The sequence below is a fragment of the Cydia fagiglandana genome, chromosome 3, assembly GCF_963556715.1.
Source record: "Cydia fagiglandana chromosome 3, ilCydFagi1.1, whole genome shotgun sequence".
NCBI lineage: Eukaryota > Metazoa > Arthropoda > Insecta > Lepidoptera > Tortricidae > Cydia > Cydia fagiglandana.
The window spans coordinates 19,076,589-19,098,943 of record NC_085934.1 but is presented as its reverse complement, the minus strand read 5'-3'; the positions used below and the strand labels follow the sequence as shown (position 1 = coordinate 19,098,943).

The window sequence follows — 22,355 nt, the reverse complement described above, 5'->3', positions numbered from 1 at the left end:
GAACTGGCAACTATTCGCCAATTTTCGATGCCTTGATGTTCAGTGAGATAATTTTGGAATTCTCTGTTATATTGTAACTGTAATAATTTAAATAACTATATTATTGCTCTTATATTTCGTCATTATTTTTCTCAATTTTCAAATCAATTTCGTTACATTGCTAGCCATTAGAAGTAAAGTGATTGATTTGACTGTTGTAGTGAAACAAATTTTAAACGTTCCAGTCTGAAGTGTGTAGCTAACTGCTCGATATAACTGTCAATCTGGGTGTAGAAATTTATTTGTAATTTTCACCGGTTCTCATGTGTAATTCCATTAAGTGTTAGACCATATTTGAACAAGGGTTCGTTGCAAAATAATGTTCTATGGTGTACGTGGTGCCTAAATCAGTGCTAAAATGGATGACGGAACTGTGAAGATCCAGTCTGGGATTAACATCAACATCAAAAGAACAGATGGTAAGTGCTATGAAGCTTAGAATCTCTTTGGGGTTTAACTAACTAGATCTTGAAGCGATTGCTTCTATTTCTGGTGGTTTTTCGCGCCAGTTGCTGAAATCAATCGAAAATACCTTATCCTGCTCATATGAATCATATTGCAAAATCGGCGATAGACGTATGATTCAACGCCTTTTAGTCTTTAAAACTAGTAAGAATTAAGTGTATCCCAAAATATTTTGCTAAATTTCTTTGCATTTATTGTTTCGTAGTCCTGAAATCTGATGTCTTTTCTTACACAGTTATAAGTGTTGTTGAAGTCCAGGTCTGATTTGATGTTATGTTGAGTCAATAACTTACTTAAATATCTGGTTGAATCCAGTTCCATTTAAAAAAATAGTTATATACCTACATTTCAGAAGGTAATATACCCACAACCTCAGAAATTCAGTTTTTCACACAAACAGCACACTTTTTCTGTTGGCAGTGCTTGAGAAAAGGCTATGTATTGCAAACATGAAGCCTATGCAGTGATTTGTTGACACATCATATACATTTTGATTACTTTATATGAGTAAGAGTGAGTCAAAGATTGGACATTTTGCTTTCTGATTTCACTATTTTCTGATCAGCGAGTTAGTTTCTTCTTCTGTATAGTTCGTTTTTTTTTAGCATTAAAAAGAACTCCACAGAAGCAAGCGTGCAGTTTTTATCAGGCTCGTTATTTGTTAATAATTATTGAATTATCTAATTTAGCATGGTCAATACATATAATTTACTTCAAAATTATTACTGCTAGAAGTGCCAGATTTGGAACCACAAGCTTACTTCTGCAAAGTTCTTTCTAATGCTAAAAAAACGGACTATAGATACAATACATTATGTTTTTATACTCAACATTTCAAAAATTATTACTAATGGGGCTATAGGTATATTAATGCAGCAAGGAGTGTGTGAATTTCTACATATTTTTTATTTTGATGAATAATGCTAGTTATAAGAAGATGAATAGGTTCATTGTGTCAGTTCACCGTCTAGCGCCAGTTTCTGTCCACTTGGCGTAGTTGCTACAAAGAATTGCAATTCACCCACAAATTGCAACTGACGCAATGACCCTACCTAGTTGGTTCTTCACCTCTTTATTCTTTAAATAAATACAAGTATAAGTTTACAGCTCTAGATATGCCAAAACACTTATACTCTTAATACATAGTCATAACTATCTCTAGGATCTTTATTTAACTTTACATTATGTATAGATTTAAAAAAGGCCTGAAACTATACTAATCTACATAGGTACTGCACCTCTAGCACAACTGGCCGCGACAGGCGTGAGAAGTGACAGATCGGCGCGACTTGGCGGCTTGTCGCGTGTTGGCAGCACAACTCACGCGCGAGAGCCGCGACAAACTCGCGATCAGGTGTCACTGTCAGAAAATGACAACGATCGCGACTTTGAACTAAAATCCGTAGCACAACTGCCTATTTTGAGACAAAATATTCTCTCGTCTTTATGTCAATCCGCGAGTCGAAGTCTACGCGACTTTATAACGCGACTCGCTCTCGCGGGTGATTTGCTTGTACTTTTTTTAACTAAACTCATGATAATTATAACTTAAAAACAAGTTTCATATATTATGTAATAATATAATTTGTATAATTACTTATTGCCCCAAGGAATAAGGAAGTATGGAACAATCACTAAATGCGCTTTACGCACTCTTATATCGATTATGCACGGTGATACTTACAAGTACCACAACACACCCATCATGTTTACAACTTTAATTTCAAACAGCTAGCTTGTAGGTACTCAATTAAGTAATTAGGTACATATGTAGGATTTTTAAATTTCAATTCAGGTTCGTAAGTTTGTAAAAGTAATCCTAAGACTTCCTTACACAAAACTTTCATCAACCTAACAACGGAGCCCGCTTGCTTGTACATAAATGAAGCCGATGAGGTGGGTAGGTACAAATGTTCAAAACAAACTATCCAACTTATTAAGTAAGCCATAGTCTTAGTAGTAATATTTAGGATCACGGTTAGATGTCTAATTTCAACAATCTCTTACTATTTAACTAGGTACCGTTTGGAACCTTCCTCGACTTCAACAAAACATACCTACATGTGGCCTGTGCCCGCTGCATCGTACTGTAACAGAATGATGTAATACGTGGCTATAACGGGATCATGTCCGGCTCAAAATAATGCTTTGTATGAAATATTATCAGTCAACACCCACTAAACCATTCCGTCCCCTGCCAACACCGTACCGTGACGTGACTGGACCGAGCCAACCAACAATATTTTAAAGGAGTCGTTACGCTCATGTCATAGTCTGCGTATGTAGCATAGGTACGGTTATCATATGGTTTACCATATTGAAACTCCTCTAGATCATACCCGTGTTCTAGATGTTTCACTTCATGTTTGACAGGGCCTGATACGATCATGCTATGATACGTTGCTGTCAACATTAGGTATGAAGTGGGCCTTGGGGAGCTAATTAATAATGGCTTCTAGGAGTTCTAGGTACTTACCTACCTACTTTATTTTTGTTTCTTTTCAGGTAAAAATACAGGAGAGAAAAAAAACAATATTTAAATTAATAGTATATTGCTTTGCCTTATTGCAATATTCGACTTCTTATTATTAAACCTAATATATATTAAAATCTAGAACCACTATAGAGAAATTGTAAGAATCTTCTTTATTACCCTTGAAAAGTATTTTCTCTCTTCCTTTTTCTTCGACATGCGGCGTAGGACAATTAAATATCACCCTGGAAAGAAAATTGGTTTGTAGACAATAAAATATGGTCATGACTTCATCGAGGACTATAATGAAATAAGCTTTTCATATCAATTTGTCAAATCGTAAACAGTTAGGTACACAGTACACACACACATGCCATCCATTATTGGCACAAGAAAAACTATATGAAACTTATTTGAGAGTTACTGTGGCAGCTTTGATAGGTACGCCATAACCATTAGGGTTATTATTAATAGTTCACTTCCTCGGTGGTGTTCTTAAAGCTAAAGCGCTTCTCACATCTTAGTTAATTTAGAAAAGGGGACAGCTCCGCGTTTGAAACCTACAAGCTTGCCTAGTGTGTTTCTTTTCCTGAATCTCCACTTCGGGTCCCGTTGGCAGGTTCCTGTTAATAATATTTTCCTTTGGGTGCTGGGATATCAATCGTGTCTAGGATAATGCTGAACTTATTCTGAAAAAAAAAACACTATTTACAACAGGAATATGAGAACAAAACCAATAATAGCAATTCCATTATTATATTTACGTACCTACAAAAATATTTTATTTAAAAGGTTTATTAAACAGACCTTTTTAAACAATATATATTTTAAGGAATATTATCAATATTAAGTATATAAGGCTCTATTACTTACATTTTTTCATATTTTTTCCCGTAATTAAATGTTGACAAAATTTGAAAGTTCCTTGACCTTGACAGGAAAAACTTAACCATCGACAAAAAACTAGATTTTTTACCACCAAAGAACGAATGATTTAGCGCATCCCTGGTTTCCGATTCAGTGTTACCACTTGCAAATATCGATTTGTTTAGACTTTGATTTCGCCGGGTAACACTGACGAGTCGCGCCGCGACTTTGAGTTCTCTACGCGGCTGTTGCAGTCGCGGGTACAAGTTATGCTACGGAAATCGACAGATTTGACAGCCGCGGGAATGGCGACTCGAGCCGCGGTCTAAGTCGCGGATGCAAGATGTGCTAGAGGTGCTGGTAGAGTTAAAAAAAAAAACTACTTTTTAAATCCTGATATTATACTATACTACCTCTTGTCTGTCTGCACCTCTAGCACAACTGGCCGCGACAGGCGTGAGAAGTGACAGATCGGCGCGCCTTGGCGGCTTGTCGCGTGTTGGCAGCACAACTCACGCGCGAGAGCCGCGACAAACTCGCGATCAGGTGTCACTGTCAGAAAATGACAACGATCGCGACTTTGAACTAAAATCCGTAGCACAACTGCCTATTTAGAGACAAAATATTCTCTCGTCTTTATGTCAATCCGCGAGTCGAAGTCTACGCGACTCGCTCTCGCGGGTGGTTTGCTTGTACTTTTTTAACTAAACTCATGATAATTATAACTTAAAAACAAGTTTGATATATTATGCAATAATATAATTTGTATAATTACTTATTGCCCTAAGGAATAAGGAAGTATGGAACAATCACTAAATGCGCTTTACGCACTCTTATATCGATTATGCACGGTGATACCTACAAGTACCACAACACACCCATCATGTTTACAACTTTAATTTCAAACAGCTAGCTTGTAGGTACTCAATTAAGTAATTAGGTACATATGGAGGATTTTTAAATTTCAATTCAGGTTTGTAAGTTTGTAAAAGTAATCCTATGACTTCCTTACACCAAACTTTCATCAACCTAACAACGGAGGCCGCTTTGCTTGTACATAAATGAAGCCGATGAGGTGGGTAGGTACAAATGTTCAAAACAAACAATCCGACTTAGTAAGTAAGCCATAGTCTTAGTAGTAATATTTAGGATCACGGTTAGATGTCTAATTTCAACAATCTCTTACTATTTAGGTACCGGTTGCAACCTTCCTCGACTTCAACAAAACATACCTACATGTGGCCTGTGCCCGCTGCATCGTACTGTAACAGAATGATGTAATACGTGGCTATAACAGGATCATGTCCGGCTCAAAATCATGCTTTGTATGAAATATCAGTCAACTCCCACTAAACCATTCCGTCCCCTGCCAACACCATACCGTGACGTGACTGGACCGAGCCGACCAACAATATTTTGAAGGAGTCATTACGTTCATGTCATAGTCTGCGTAGGTAGCATAGGTACGGTTATCATATGGTCTACCATATTGAAACTCCTCTAAAACATACCCGTGTTCTAGATGTTTCACTTCATGTTTGACAGGGCCTGATACGATCATGCTATGATATGTTGCTGTCAACATTAGGTATGAAGTGGGCCTTGGGGAGCTAATTAATAATGGCTTCTAGGAGTTCTAGGTACTTACCTACCTACTTTATTTTTGTTTCTTTTCAGGTAAATATACAGGAGAGAAAAAAAACAATATTTAAATTAATAGTATATTGCTTTGCCTTATATATTCTTGCAATATTCGACTTCTTATTATTAAACCTAATATATGTATATTAACATCTAGAACCGCTATAGAGAAATTGTAAGAATCTTCTTTATTACCCTTGAAAAGTATTTTCTCTCTTCCTTTTTCTTCGACATGCGGCGTAGGACAATTAAATATCACCCTGGAAAGAAAATTGGTTTGTAAACAAGACAATAAAATATGGTCATGACTTCATCAAGGACTATGAAATAAGCTTTTCATATCAATTTGTCAAATCATAAACAGTTAGGTACACAGTACACACACATGCCATCCATTATTGGCACAAGAAAAACTATATGAAACTTATTTGAGAGTTACTGTGGCAGCTTAGATAGGTACGCTATAACCATTAGAGTCATTATTAATAGTTCACTTCCTCGGTGGTGTTCTTAAAGCTAAAGCGCTTCTCACATCTTAGTTAATTTAGAAAAGGGGACAGCTCGGCGTTTGAAACCTACAAGCTTGCCTAGTGTGTTTCTTTTCCTGAATCTCCACTTCGGGTCCTGTTGGCACGTTCCTGTTAATAATATTTTCCTTTGGGTGCCGGGATATCAATCGTGTCTAGGATAATGCTGAACTTATTCTGAAAAAAAAAAACACTATTTACAACAGGAATATGAGAACAAAAATATTTTATTTTAAAGGTTTATTAAACAGAAATTTTTAAACAATATATATTTTAAGGAATATTATCAATATTAAGTATATAAGGCTCTATTACTTACATTTTTTCATATTTTTTCCCGTAATTAAATGTTGACAAAATTTGAAAGTTCCTTGACTTTGACAGAAAAAACTTAACCATCGACAAAAAACTAGATTTTTTACCACCAAAGAACGAATGATTTAGCGCATCCCTGGTTTCCGATTCAGTGTTGCCACTTGCAAATATCGATTTGTTTAGACTTTGATTTCGCCGGGTAACACTGACGAGTCGCGCCGCGACTTTGAGTTCTCTACGCGGCTGTTGCAGTCGCGGGTACAAGTTATGCTATGGAAATCGACAGATTTGACAGCCGCGGAAATGGCGACTCGAGTCGCGGTCTAAGTCGCGGATGCAAGATGTGCTAGAGGTGCTGATAAGGATCCTGGCCAAATGTTTAGTCATCTTTTTGCATTTTTTTTCAAGAATGTCTTTCTGCTCTAGACAGCACAACCAAGGTTTAAACCCTAGATTTTTGACCACTACATAAATATGAAAGGTTAAGTTTAAAAACTTGGCCCAATTTTTGCACCTATTATACTGGCCTACTAAGCCAAATAGCGCTATCTCAAAAGAAAATTCATTGCTAACTTATACTTTAATTTCTATAGCTGATAATTTTATTTTCAAAATAATTTGTTATTGAGATAGCACTATTTGACTTAGGAGGGCAGTATAACAAATTATATGTTTGTGTTGTGTGTGTAATTGCCAAAATATAATTTGCATTAATGTTTTGGGCAATTTAAATGACAAATTAGTGCTAATTTAATATCATCCACAGTTTATGAATGTTAGGAACTAGTAACCCAATTTTTATTAATTGAGTTTCAATGAATTTGCCTTTATTTCCTGATCTGCATACTTCATGTCTATGTGTGGTATTCCACCTGTCCAATTTCGTTGTCCAATGTATATTTTGTCTCATATTTTGCTTAATGAGAGTGAGACTTATATTGGCCGAATGGAATACCCCCCTAACCAACATCCAAACTTGGTTTTACAGTTTACATAAATAAAAATAAATTTATTTTTAAGGTAAATAATTTTCACATAAGTAAAATTCTTATATCCATTACTTTTCATTAAATATTTTGCTGCTAATGGATGGATATATGAAGTAAACATGTTATTGTCGAGTATGACAATACACTTAATGGTAGAAAAAAGTTGCTAAGTACAACAGAAAATACATTCATAAATTACCTCTCAACAAGAAAACACTGTAGTTAACTTAATAATTTGTTAGCTAATTGGCTTTTAGTCCTACACACAAATGGATTTCTTCTTCCACAACATGAGGTAGCAGACCTCATAAAATATACCAGACAGGTTGATCATATCAAGAGTAGGTGCTGGCACATTCTACAACCAATCAGACATCAGACCATTTGAAAGGAAAGTTGGAGAGGTGCAAGTGTATGCATTGGAGACTTCGTTTTTATAACTGGATAATATTCCCACCATGGTACTGCTAAAAATGTTGGATGTAGATGTAGATGTAGTGTAGGGACGCCTGGCCGGAAGCAGGCGGGCTGTCGATCGCGTGCCGCGTTCATTCAGCCCGATTCCCTGGAGTCGGAGCTTCAGGTTACTGTCCCGGCGGCATTCCCTCACCATTCTCCTCAAATCTTCTTGTTTTCCTGCAGAACAGAAGGACATCTTTGAGTTCGACGTCCTTTAGTTCGTTCTCTTTTAGTGTGTCTTTGCCGAATGTATTATATCGCGGTGCCGCATACATAATACATTCCGCTAGTAGGTGTAAGCTAGTCTCCTCCTTACCACAGTGTGGACAGGAGGCATCTCTGCTTATCTCCATTATCTTAAGGTGTCTATTGAGAGTGTTATGACCTGTAATGATACCTGTCAGAAGTCTCAGACTGCTCTTACCTAGTTTCAGAAGATACCTGGTTCTCCTGTGATCTATGCCTTTGATCATCATCTTCGACTGTCTGCATCCAGTTTCTTCTTCCCATTCTCTTTGTGCTTCCATCTCTTTTACCTTCTCTATGACTCCCTTCGTGACGTCCGCTGACATAGGTAGAGCCGGTTCCGGACCAATGTGTTCCGTTTCCGCCCCCATCCTTGCCATCTCGTCCGCTTTCTCGTTACCCGTCACTCCTTGGTGTCCTGGTACCCATGCCACCGTGACGCTTCTTCGTTTGCCTATCGAGTTGAGCTCCTCCCGACATTCTCTCACAAGGGAGGAGGTAACCGATGTTTTCTTTAGTGCCTTCAGTGCTGCTTGGCTATCGGTATATATTACAACAGCACCTTCTTGCTGCACACTCTCTTTAATTATGTGTGCACAGCGCGCTATTGCACATACCTCTGCTTGAAATACGCTAGCATACCTACCCAACGGTATTGATACCTTCTCTCCCAGTTTAGGGATTACTATGCCTGCTCCTGCTAGTTTCGTTGAGCTTCTTCTAGAGCCATCCGTAAAACAGATAGTCGTCGGGTGACTGACTTCTACCTTCCAGTTGTCTCTCTCTCCTATATGTATCCTGTACTTCTTGTCAAATATCTCCTGCCTTTTTATAAGGTCGTTATTGGCCATCAGCATCTCAAATTTTGATAGCGCCTCTTTTTGTATCAGCGCGTGTCTCTTGTCCACACAGCTTCCTCTCCATTCCTTGCATGCTTTCATTCTATACCACTGTTCGGTGGCTCTTTTCTCTACCTCTATCCAGAGTGGCTTCAGGCCTAGCATTACCTCCAATGCATGTGTCGGGGTCGTTCTCATGGCCCCTGTCATCATGAGGCACGCTAATCTCTGTACTTTGGTTAGGTCTTTTTGGTATTCTTTAATACGGGCCCTGTGCCACCATATCACTGCCCCGTATAGCACCCTGGGAAGTATCACCGCCTTGTAGATCCAGTGGATCATACCTGGCTTCAGTCCCCAGTTCTTCCCCACTGCCCTTTTGCATTGACACAGTGTTCTTATGGCTTTTGCCGTCTGTTCTTTGATGTGAGTTTTGTATCTGAGTGTACTGTCTAGAGTCACTCCCAGATATTTCAGCTCGTTCACCATTTCTATTTCTATGCCTTGTATCTCTAAGGGTCTCATCTCCTTTATTCTCTTATTAGTGAATAGCACTAGCTTTGTTTTCGACGGATTGAGATCCAGTCCTCTCTCTCTACACCACCTCAGTACCTGTCTGAGGCCTTTTGCCATTATATCTCTTATGACGCTAAGAACCGCCCCTCTCACTAGTAGCACTCCGTCATCAGAGTAGGCCTGCATATACATACCCCCTCTGTTGAGCTCCTTCACCATTGAGTCAAGAAGTAGGCACCACATCAGGGGAGACAGACATCCCCCTTGTGGGAAGCCTCTTCTTGGACTAATCTTCTTTGATACTCCTCCTAGCTCCGCCGTTATGGATCTGCCTTTTAGCATTTTTCCTATCCATTTTGCTATTGTCGGTCGGATGCCCTCTCTCCTCAGGCTTTCTTCTACGGCGTCGAAAGTAGCCTTATCAAAGGCCCCCTCTACGTCGAAGAAGCAGCCTAGTGCATATTGTTTTGTGTCTAATGCTCTTTCCACCCTTACCGTTAGGTTGTGTAGGGCTGTCTCCGTTGATTTTCCTGCCATGTAAGCGTGCTGATTCCCGTGTAGGGGGCATCCGCTGCTTTCCACTTTCTCTCTTATGTGCTTATCTATTACCTTCTCTAAAGCCTTTAGCACAAACGACGACAGACTTATGCTTCTAAATGATTTCGCCTCTTGGTACGATTTCTTCCCCGGTTTAGGCAGGAAGACCGCCCTTACCTCTCTCCATACCCTTGGAATATAGCTTAGGGCTATACTTGCCCTGTATAATTCCACCAGATTCTCCTTTATGTATCTATATCCTTTCTGCAGTAGTGCCGGTAGGATTCCGTCAGGGCCCGCAGCCTTGAAGGACGCAAAGGAGTTGATCGCCCATTCAACCCTCTCCTCCTCCACCACCTCCAATGCCGCCGCCCAGTCGGACTCCTCCTGCCCTTCCTGTTTACTTATTTCTGTCACCTCTACACAGTTCGGAAAATGTGATTTCAGCATGACGCTTAATATCTCTTCCGGTTCCGTAACCAGGTCTCCATTTATTCTCAAACTACCCAGTTGGCACGCTCGGTCTCCTGCTAGCAGTTTTACCACTCGCGCCCCCTCTGAATAGCTGTTTATGTCTCCCGTAAACCTCCTCCAGCCCTCTAGTCTAGCTTTCTCTCTCAGTCTGGTGTATTTGTTCCTGATCTCTCTGTACGCGTCCCAGCTGCAAAATGTTGGATAATGTGAGGGCATGGGCATGCTGAAAGACCTTTCTGTGACAAGCACTCATTATAACAAAGGCGACAATAAAGTAATTTCTGTGAGTTAATAAAGCAGAAGAAAGGTCATTATTATGTGTTCGAAATTTCTATTCCATATTTTTGTGCGAGTGCACTTACAGAATCCTGTTTCGGAATCCCCGATAGACCTGAGATCTGCAATCTTTAAAGATATGCAGAAAGTTCCAAGAAGTTCGAAAAATTCTCGAAAATCTCAGAAAAATTACAAAGGAAACTGAGTAAGCTTACAACTTGGAATATTGATCCCCATACAAAGATATGAGATGTTTCCGAAATCTTTCAATGTGGAAATTTCGCTGTTGTGTAAACTTTCCTACGCCACATCTGTAACTCGTCATAGATAGATGAGAGTTCACGTTTTCCTTGAACCCGGGCAGTCCGGGCACCACGACCTTGCTACTTATTATATTCCCGTGCAGTTGTGCAGCTCCATTAACAGCTTCCTGCTCGAGTCTGTCGGCCTTTTGTGTATAGAGCCATTGGATGAGCTACAGCAAAGCATTCTGCATGCATTCTTATTGCCATATTGGCTGGGGCTTAGTGTTACAATGTGCAGTCTTGAGAATATCTACCTATAAAAATTTCTTCTCCCAAACCTTATTGGAAACGGAAAGACGATGGGAAGACGCTGTGTAGTGTACCTACTCTACATGTGCAAAAATATCATTTGACGATGAATATTTGTAAAAACATATTATTTTTGGGGAAATGGTCTGGAATTGTGATAAAGTCAGTTTCTGTTTACTATATGCTGTATACTCTGCGCGAATATCAGTTAAAGAAAGATCTTATGTGGTTTGTAAATTCCTTTTCAAATCAAACATGTTTATCCTGCCGAGTTTATGTAAAGAGACTTCACATTTCTGCCGTAACTTTTCGACGTACCTCTAATATGACGGTTTTAAACAAACACAAGATTGTTTGTGCCAGTGTCTAGAGAATACGTCAGTGCGGTCCTCAGAGGCACCGCACAATCCGCAAGCGCGCCGTATATGGCTCTCGCCGCGCAAGGCCTCGTCCTCGCCAGCGGGCTTATTTATAACCGCCGTGGTGCCATGGAATACGATCAACGTTTCGACATGCATTATATACAAACACCCTTTGCAAAATGCTTGCTCTTTTCGGCTCCTGAAATACTGACAATAATGATATTAATGATGTAAAATTTATATTGACTATTAGAATTTTATTTAAACTGCAACGTCTGCAATCTAGTGGAGAAATTGCAGTAAAGCGGGAGTAATTAATTTAGTTATAAAAAATATAATTGAGTGTAATGATTCTCTTTAAAAAATCTGTGATATGAGTCATACAGAACCTTATTTTTTGACAATTGCTTAAGATAACATTTTTATGATAGAGAAGACTCGAGATTCGAGACATCCTATTAACCTTCGTGGTCGCCAAATTGAGTAATACAAGTATTTGTCTGATCAACGTATGGCTGTACCTTGACGTCTCATCAAACCGGCAGGCCGGCTCATCCATTGTTCAATTAATTAAAATTTTATTGGTGAGGAAATGAGGATGATTTGGAGACTGTCGTTCATGTTTTTTGCTTTGCATGATTCGCTGTGAACGAAAAATAACATGGTGACATTATTCTGCTAGAATTTTACGTCGTTGTGTGGTGGTGTCGAGTGCTTCGACTAAGAAAATTAAACAGGTCATCATACAGCTTTGTATTTTAATCTTGATTTTACCTGGGACGTATCAGATATTATAAGTCTCTTTGATGAGCTGAGCCCAGAGGCTTTAATTGAAATCCCAGTCATCAGAGTTACCGAAATCCTGACCATATAATTCAACAGCATGCAGGGCTTAGACTAAACGCGTTCACTTCCTGATTGAAACTGCTTTGGCGTGGTATCGCCCACTTGCTAGCCAAGGTTGCGTCATCGATCGAGGCCCTCTGGCTTCTACCGATGGTTATACCGCCGTGGATAGCGAGCTGGTTTTGGAAGATCATTTCGTTCCAATGACTATCGGGTCCTTGTTTGGATGGATTCATTGTTGAAATTAGCATAGCAGTGCTTGGAGGAGTGGAACTTGTTTTATATGTAGAATTGAAACTTAAATTTAGGTGGGGAGATTTATTGAGCAGATATTTGGCGAATTGGATGACAAAGTAATATTATTATGTGTATTTCATAGATCTGGTCTGATTATCATCAACCCAGAAGGAAGGACTTGGACAACGTGACACATTCAAATAGAGAATGAGGTGTTCACTGTCCATTGATTCGTTTATATCAAGTGGGTGACAAAGGTAACATGTTTTATTATTTTACGTTAATTTTTTAAACGTCAGCTTATTCAATTATTGAATTCATTCTTCAAGTCAAAGTCAAAGTTCAAAACTCGATTCGATTTAAGGTAGTACGAAAAAAAGAATCATAGCATTGTCCTGGGATTCAGAATAATGCCTGCCGGTAAATCCGAATCGACATTCGTTTGTTCGCAACAAAACAAGCCGGCGAAGCTTTTCAACGCGAAGGCCGCGTGGCAGTTGACTCACCGCGGCTTCCCTGCGCGTGACGTCACGAGCGCGCGAGCGCTGACCGACATACGAGCGATTTCGACTTCTATCTGAATAACCGTACTAATAACATTCTTAACTGACCATTGCTGGACTGTATGTCTCTGTAATAAGGTTAATGTTAGCATAGTGTTGACGGGACACGCTAGCCGGCAAAAGTAATTGTTGACAATGTTATGTTGGATTTGCGGTGTGGCCGTTAAGGCGATTGTACGTATAAGCGCACATAAATTGCTTTACTTTATGACTGATGATTCGTCCTTCATTTCTGTAGGCGCGCATTATACACTCCTTTACATTACGATTTATTTGTTGTGCCATAATAGTAGTGAGTGCTGGTTACCAATTACACTTCGTCATACGTTAATTCCGTCTTACTTTCTATTGGCAGATTTATATAGGTACCTTTGATCTAAATCAATGACTGATTTACCTTCATCGTTAGTTTTTCCTTTGGATGCTTACGCCGTTTTGCCTACATAATCCTCAGTAATTTAAAGAAATCAGCGTCACATTAACGCTCCTTTCACTTACACATATTATAGACAGCCTAATATTATTGACAAACTGTCAAGACGCGTAGGACGGTTTTACAGTTACAAAATGTTTGCTGATCATTAGGCGCTAAGTCTCGGTCCTAAGTTGACAAGCACTATAACTGGTTTTGCCAGTAACCTTCGCGGCCACGTGGGCGGCGCCTGAGGCCAAACATTGGCCGGATTTAGTAGCCTCACACACGCACTACCAGCATTTCGCGCTGAACTGATTGACAAACTTTTCCAAAAATGGAAGGTTCCTATTCCTAAGGACATGATTTTACATGAATGTTGAATGTCTGTCGATGTCTGACGAATGTTTCAGTGGCCAGTGATCATTATTTTTGTCTTGATCCCGTACCGTATAATTTTGCGTTATTTGCCACCTACAGACAATAAAAATTATTAACAAATAACCTTTACTAGACTGTTTAAAATGCCAACAGTGACAGATTTATGGTCATTCATTAGTCTTTCCAAGTCATTAAATATCGCTTTCCGAGACTAAAACACAAGTTACATCACAATAAAGTAACAATAATCTATGTTAAATACACGGTGTAACATGAGTAAACCGAGTAATTTTAACACCGTATTCCTGACCATATTTAGAGACAAAAATGTCCTATAAACTTTTTTGAAATTCGCCTAGTTTCAGAGATATTATTAATTAAAAATAAAACAAGTTTTTATTGTTACATAGTGTAAAAGGCCTTTTTTATGGTGATGTTGCTGCTATGGGACGTAGTCTAAATGTCCTTATTGATAGATGTCAAAAAGTGACAAGTAACACTTTGCAAAAAGTAGGTTTTACGAAAAAAAAATGTAAAAATCAATTTTAAGTGACAAGTTTACCTTACACAAGTAGTTTAAGTTTACATTTATTATTTATGTACAAATACATTAAAAAAATTGAAAAACACAACACAAAAAAAAATTTTTTTTGGCGAAATTGACCTAAACTCTTATTACATTTTTTACTTCTTTTGACCTCAGAAATGCGTGGTTAAAATTATTCGGTTTCCTCATGTTACACCGTGTAGAACCTTCGAAAGATTGAAGTCGGCTAATGACATTTTTTAAGCGGATTGAAATGATATGTTCTCTGCTGTACAACGATTTCCAAGCTTTATACAAACCTCTGAATCAACAATTTTCCCCATTTTGCGGTTTCAAGAATAGATACAGACACTTTCGATTTCTTGTGATGTCATCAACTGAGTGGGAGTCGGCATTGTAGTTGACAATTGCTTTAACTATCGATAAAACGTCCATATTCTTGTCCAAGTTAAACGTTCTGTAATCCAGATTCCATATAGTACATAGTTTAGTATGTTTATTGATTTCAACATTGGCATAACTTCTGTCATGGAGGCATTATATCCTTTTATGAGTTGAACGATGAATACGAATGTGCGTTTGCATTTGAAATTGAATATTGACTTTATAAAGCTATTCTAGTTCATGTTACTAAGTATAAAACATGATCCTTTACTTAGTGCTGCGATTTAGCTCAGTATGTTAAAGCAATTATAGGTTATTGGGTATTCTGTTAAAAGCTAACAAAACTATGTTATTCGGTCGATTTATAACGTTAACAAATGCTTTCGTAAATATTATGCCGCGTTGCTTTTTCCTTTAAGTAGAGCAGCGGTAATACTATCGATTCTGTAACCATTTTATAACCAATAAATCGAATTCAGGCCATCGACAATAGTTGTCCCTTCAATTTGGACTAATGGTAGCGGAAGAGTTCCTTATCTTTGAACGCTAGAAACTAGTTCACAATGTTCCTGTGTTTGTGCCGCTTTCCTTTTTAAGGTTTATTTATGTTAAGGAAAGCTTTTGTTATAGGTATTTCTTTTAGTGATAATATTCCATAAGCAAATAGTGACAATTCGTACAACTAGACTACGTCGTCTTGAACGTGATTTCTTGTGGTAGGTAAAAGTCAGCGATTTCTCCAAGATGGTAGTGTCTATATCTTTATTGTGCCTTAGTTGCCACCCCCTGTATGCATTCAAGAAAATTATTCTCGATGTTGTTAGACATGTAAGGTACCAATAATGATCTTGCCTCTAATTCTTTTTTGTGAGTACATAGTTGTTTACAGAACAGACAAATTACAAATTTTTACTGAAAGTTTAAAAACACTTGTAAGATATTCAGCAATGTTTACAATGTTTTTTAAAGCTTAGGATTTAATCAATAAAGATGGTCAAATACAATAAATAAATCTTTAATAAAAGCCTTGAACACCCACGCTCGGTTTAACCATTCGGTACCTCGCAAGTCCACGTCAGCACACCATTACAGACCTATCATGTTTGAAGACACTTGTATTTACTTTAGAACTCTTTTTGTTACATATTTAAGTGTTTTATTAGAGTTATGGCAGAGTTTATTTGGTAAGAGTTTACCCTTTCGTTGCTAAGAGAAATTTCGTTCATGTTAGTTGAACGTCTAAAATTTTCGTATCCTTTTAATATTTATGGATCTCAAAGCTGGTCCTGTTTGAAGCGTTTGCTACCTGTCCTTTTCAAATACTGACATTTAATTTCCGTTCCATTTAGTCTGCAATAAATTAATATTAAATAAGAGAACTAGAGGACCTTGCAAAACTTTTCAATGTCTTATTTTATGCTTCTTATGCATCTTATACCTAATTGAGTCAGTACATGGTGGACTTACTAAGCCAGAAACTCTGGTTATGTTTGTATGAAAAATCTACTCACATACAAATTACAATACTGGCTACTAATATCCTATCACTTTCACGTGATTTGTAATGTAAGGTAAAATATTAGGGGGCGTTCATTTTATTCGTTACAGGTTTTGGCGATTTCGCCTCTACCTCTCTGGTGAGATCTTTTGACATTTAGCTCAAACCCTTCTTTAGCGAAAACTCGCATAGTTAATCTGAAAAAGTAGACAATATAATCTAACTATATCTAAGTGCCGTAATCTTCTGCCACGTATAGTGCAGTTCGTCGACACAAGTCGTTATCCTCAATTGGCTGAAGCCGTTTGCGCGACCAATTATCGAATTGTTCAACTTTGTCGTTCTATTTAGCGACGTTGAATCACTCCTCGTCTTGTTAGGATGATTTTATTACCGGTTCTCCCAAGCATGATACCTTATATTAGATATTTATAGATATGAATAAATAATATATCATGTGCTGTTAGTTTGTAAACATATAAGATAAAACAGCTTGGGCCGATTCGTTTAAATTCGGTTTGATAATCATACAAACATATAGAATGAAGTTCTAATTGTCGATAAATTGGACATGATACGTTGGATTATTGTATCATAACATAACTACGAGTATATCGCAATTTCAGTCTAAACTAATGTAAGTACATTTTGCTTACTGGCAATTTTGGAATTTACCACTCCTCCTTGGCTATACATATGGTAAAATCTATATTAGGTGACTGCCCAACCAAGTCTTTCTTTTCTAAATCTCAGGTTTTGCAATCTTCCAGCCGATTTTGAAACCAACGTCCACTTTCCATTTTAAATTCAAAGATTAACAATGTTGAGTGTTTTGTGAAGTCTGTATATCTGAAGCTTATAAAATACATCTAACTTATCTGATTTATATTCTACACCTACGCTACTAATAGTCAGTCGCGTTATAGATTTCCTATAGTGACCAAGGTTATTAATAATTTAGTTGAGCTATCGCATCTAGTAATATATTAGTAACACCTGTTTTGCGTTGCCTATATCTTGCTCATTCATTTTCATTAGACTCATTGCATACGTATTTTTTTGTGCTTAACACACGACACACATCCTGTTTTTTTTTTGGAATTTTGTATTTAGTTACGATGTGTTAGGAAACTGCAATGCTATCGTGGTTTTGTAATAAATAACTGTAATAAATAAGCCTATCAGTAAATAACAAAAACTAAATATAGTAGTAAAAAGTACTGTCTGAAATCCTAATTCATCAAGTGCGGTGCGAGACTCCAAAAATTCAATCTCTTTATTTTTATTACCTATTTTCGTCTCGTCTTACTTGTTTATAGCAAGTAGCTTTTGATCAGGTACTTACTACAAATGTTTAAATGTACTTACTGATTAAAAAACACCATTATTTAAGTACAATGCTATTTATACTGGGTCATATATGTTTTATTCTTGAAGTATCTACTAATATAAACTCAGTCCTTGTTAGTTTTCATTTAGACACACCATGTCTGCATAGGGCTGTTATCTCCCGCGCTTACTGAGCTCTTGCCTCAAGCTATCCAGTAACCGTGATCTCCAATCACGCTTAGTTCTTACGTATCTCGTGTTCACCCTTGCACTGGTTTGGATAGGAAGAGGACATCGAAGCTTTTGGAACTGTCCAGGGTTTTGCAAGCCTCGTGGCGTGGGCGGGCCGTGGGCGGCCGCATGGTTCCGTCTACATACCAGATCATTATCAAAATGTCTTATAGACTCTCGAGGGACGAACGTTAATGTTCCTCTTTGGCTTTAATCGGTGGTTGTGATGTCATTCGCTCTCAGTCCTTAAACTGGACTGGCAAAGCTAGATAAAGAAATTGGCGTCGTCGTTACTTTATTTATTAAATTAGCCTTATTTTTTCTTAGGTTCTCTATCTTTAGCCATGTTGAATTTGGACATTGCAGGCCGATTGTCAAAGTCCACAACGTAGACATCATCAATAAGGTACTCAATGACCTCAATGGGGCGTTACAGAAAGTTCATCGTAACATATGCCCGGTTTGACCTACACACACGCTGAGTAAATAGCTATGACTGGTCAGCAGGTACCAATATTTTGAATGAATATTTTAAATTCCATATGCTTGATGTCACCAAATTACTAACGCTGAAACTACAATATAATAATATTCTAAAGGTCTAAACAGTTTTCTGTTATATTCGGCAACTTAGTTATGTTTTTTGGTACTATTAAAATTTAAATACATAAAGTATTAATAATGGCTTCAGAATCGTAATATAAAAAGTGATTCTAGTAAATAAGGAATCGATCGAAATCGAATACATGCTGATATCCAATATATGTATTTCAATACTGAAAGCTATATATTATAATATGAACAAAACATGTTACAAGTCAGTGCAAATAAACAAACGCCGTACGGTTGAAATGCAGCGATATGATTTATGATCTAAGGAATTTCTCAGTCGTGTGGGTGCAGTTAATCAATCGAATGCATTACTGCCAGGTCAAGTATTATTACGAACGTATCGCTTCGGGATCTACGGATAAGAAATGCTCAGAAAGCGTTCATAAATCTATTGGACAGATACTAGACGCCATATTTTTTTCGCTTCACCGAGTGATATCGATGATGCGGTCTTTAATGAGTGAAATTTCGTTTCGTAATTATAGCATTTTTAGCTGCAGCGCCAAGTATGAGGAATTATTTGATACAGATTTGATAAGATAATTCATTAAAAGCGGCCAAGTGCGAGTCGGACTCGCCCATGAAGGGTTCCGTAACAGCAAGTAACATAATAAAATTGCGGTTTACGGTTTATGACGTATCAAAAAAAAACTACTTACCAAATCTTGTTCAAACCAACTTTCGGTGGAAGTTTGCATGGTAATGTACATCATATATTTTTTTTAGTTTTATCATACTCTTATTTTAGAAGTTACAGGGGGGGGGGGACACACATTTTACCACTTTGGAAGTGTCTCTCGCGTAAACTATTCAGTTTAGAAGAAAATGATATGAGAAACCTCAATATCATTTTTGAAGACCTATCCATAGATACCCCACACGTATGGGTTTGACGAAAAAAAAATTTTTGAGTTTTAGTTCTATGTATGGGGAACCCTAAAAATTTATTGTTTTTTTTCTATTTTTGTACGAAAATCTTAATGCGGTTTACAGAATACATCTACTTACCAAGTTTCAACAGTATAGTGCTTATAGTTTCGGAACAAAGTGGCTGTGACATACGGACGGACAGACAGACAGACAGACAGACAGACAGACAGACAGACATGACGAATCTATAAGGGTTCCGTTTTTTGCCATTTGGCTACGGAACCCTAAAAATGATGAGAGAGCCAACACTCTGCATAAAAAACCGGGCAAGTGCGAGTCGGACTCGCGCACGAAGGGTTCCGTATCATAATGCAAAAAAAAAAGCAAAAAAAAACGGTCACCCATCCAAGTACTGACCACTCCCGACGTTGCTTAACTTTGGTCAAAAATCACGTTTGTTGTATGGGAGCCCCATTTAAATCTTTATTTTATTCTGTTTTTAGTATTTGTTGTTATAGCGGCAACAGAAATACATCATCTGTGAAAATTTCAACTGTCTAGCTATCACGGTTCGTGAGATACAGCCCGGTGACAGACGGACGGACGGACGGACGGACGGACGGACGGACGGACGGAGGGACGGAGGGACGGACGGACGGACGGACAGCGAAGTCTTAGTAATAGGGTCCCGTTTTACCCTTTGGGTACGGAACCCTAAAAAGATGAAGTTTGAAAAAGTTGATTTTATCATTGATATTTATAACGGATGCGCGTTGTGTATGACTTAAACCTTAGTGTTGTCATTGTCATCATTGATCATTCAGATCAGAGACACAGGGCTCTCAGAATGCTTGGATAGGTGTTATCTAGGTCTGCATGCATGACATTTTCTATCCAGCGGCATTTCAGCCAGCTTTATTTTTGTAAAAATATTACAAGAATTGAAATGAGAGAATGGAAAGTGATAGCCTCAAAATGCGTTTGCATACCTCATTATCTTATTGATTCTGTACGGTTACCATCAGTTTGTCACTGACATAAACGCCGTCGAGAACGTAATTTACTTTCTATACATCTCGCTCGCACTCGCATATTAGTGCAAACGGGATGTATAGAAAGCAAATTACGTTCTCGACGGCGTTTATGTCAGTGACAAACTGATGGTAACCGTACTGATAGCAAAATGCTATCTCTTCTTCGGTTATAAAAAATACGGTGACCTGAATAGTGAATACTGTGCGGTTTGATTAAATATATTTTTGCATTTTAATTAATTCAAACCGACCAAGAAAGGCGACATGGTGTCGGTCCCAAAGACAAACAGACAGCGGAATAAATCCTTACGTATAAATTCTCATGTTGCATTCTCGCTTGATGATAGAAAAACACTAGGTAGGTATAAGGTGATCTCATTGAAAGTGTAAACTTACTATGTACTCTCAAACTAAATGGATGGTGCATAAAATGCGATTCCATCCCGCGACGGAAACTAAAGAAACACTGGTAAAGAATGAAGGTTTATTGTCGATGTTACTCATCCAGACATCCACGTCCTTATCTGTCATCCCACTTGCACCATCCCACTAACCCGGGGTTAACCTGTTAAATTTGTAGTTACCATGGTTACCAGTACAATTTGACACTAGGTTAATGGTTTAACCGGTTAACCCCGGGATGGTACAAATGGCGCTTAGGGGGATATATAATAATCTGATAGAGTGGCACTGTTGGCAGTCACTTGGTGCGCAATGCTCGGTGCGCGGGCGCCGCTCGTCTAGCCGGTTACGACCGGATCGCTGACTCACGACCAACCACACTTATTATCAGAGTAGCTTATGTGGTGCATTGAAGCTTGAAGCAAAATAACTTCATACACCTTTTTGACCTTTTTTAATTGCAACAGCAGCGCAGCATAGAACCTGGTTTTCATTCTCTTCTTCCTGGCGTTATCCCGGCATTTTGCTCATGGGAGCCTGGGGTCCGCTTGACAACTAATCCCATGATTTGACGTAGGCACTAGTTTTTACGAAAACTACGTACGTTTTACGTGTGTAGAGTGTGTTTTTAGTTTTCATTAAAGGTGGAAAAAATAATATTTCTGACACTGACTAGCAAATATATTAGTAGTTCAGTTAATTTAGTATCTTTTCCTATTTTTCGTAAATGCTTCCTTATTGCTCGACTCCTTTGATGCTATTTCTAACGCTCCTCTTCGGTTAAGTGTTTGTTTTAAACGAGCCCAGCTGTTAACGATTGTTTTCATCAAACTATCTTTTTCTTTATTTTGAACTCTTTGAATGGCGGCCTGACATATAAGGTCATTGGCCTCGGCGATGAAATGTCAAACTCATTACGTGACATAACATATGCGTTAATTTGTTCAGATTCTGTATGCATTTTAATTGACCGGTTACCCTTGGCTTTGTTTCATGTAAGATCGTATCAATTTGTTAAATGTAACCTTTAATGTTTCTTTTAACCGTAATTATATTTTAATTCCCGAAAAATATTAACTGATTAAGACAGTATAATTAAATAATAAATAATAAGCTATGATATAGATATTAAGATGATTAATTGAATGATTATTTTTATTGGACGTGACAGTTTTTCACACTGTGCCTGCATCTGTCGGATATTATTAAGAGATTATGATTATAATCTTTGGTTGACGCTGATAACGTATTTATTAATCCCATCAAAAACATAAATGTAAAAAAGGAGAGCCAAGTTCAATACAAAAATTATGCTTGGCTGTGGGGTTCGCCGCAAAAAGAATGGAGATTTAAATGAGTGCCAAGTTCTATGCAAAATCCAAATATGTATTTATAGGAACAAAATAACATTATAAACAAGTATTAAACTC

The 22,355-nt window shown here is 38.0% G+C and overlaps 2 protein-coding genes across 2 annotated transcripts in view; one reads left to right on the top strand and one right to left on the bottom strand.

The window, feature by feature from the left end:
- LOC134680285 (bifunctional arginine demethylase and lysyl-hydroxylase PSR) overlaps nucleotides 1-22,355 on the bottom strand; it is a 359,994-nt gene that overhangs the window by 4,733 nt on the left and 332,906 nt on the right. The window lies entirely within an intron of this gene.
- Nucleotides 103-22,355, top strand: part of LOC134680307 (kinesin-like protein Klp10A) — an 82,532-nt gene continuing 60,279 nt past the window's right edge. Inside the window, exon 1 of the mRNA XM_063539417.1 lies at nucleotides 103-458. Within this exon, the coding sequence (XP_063395487.1) occupies nucleotides 398-458 (61 nt within the window). The 5' untranslated portion in view covers nucleotides 103-397. The remainder of the gene's footprint in view (nucleotides 459-22,355) is intronic.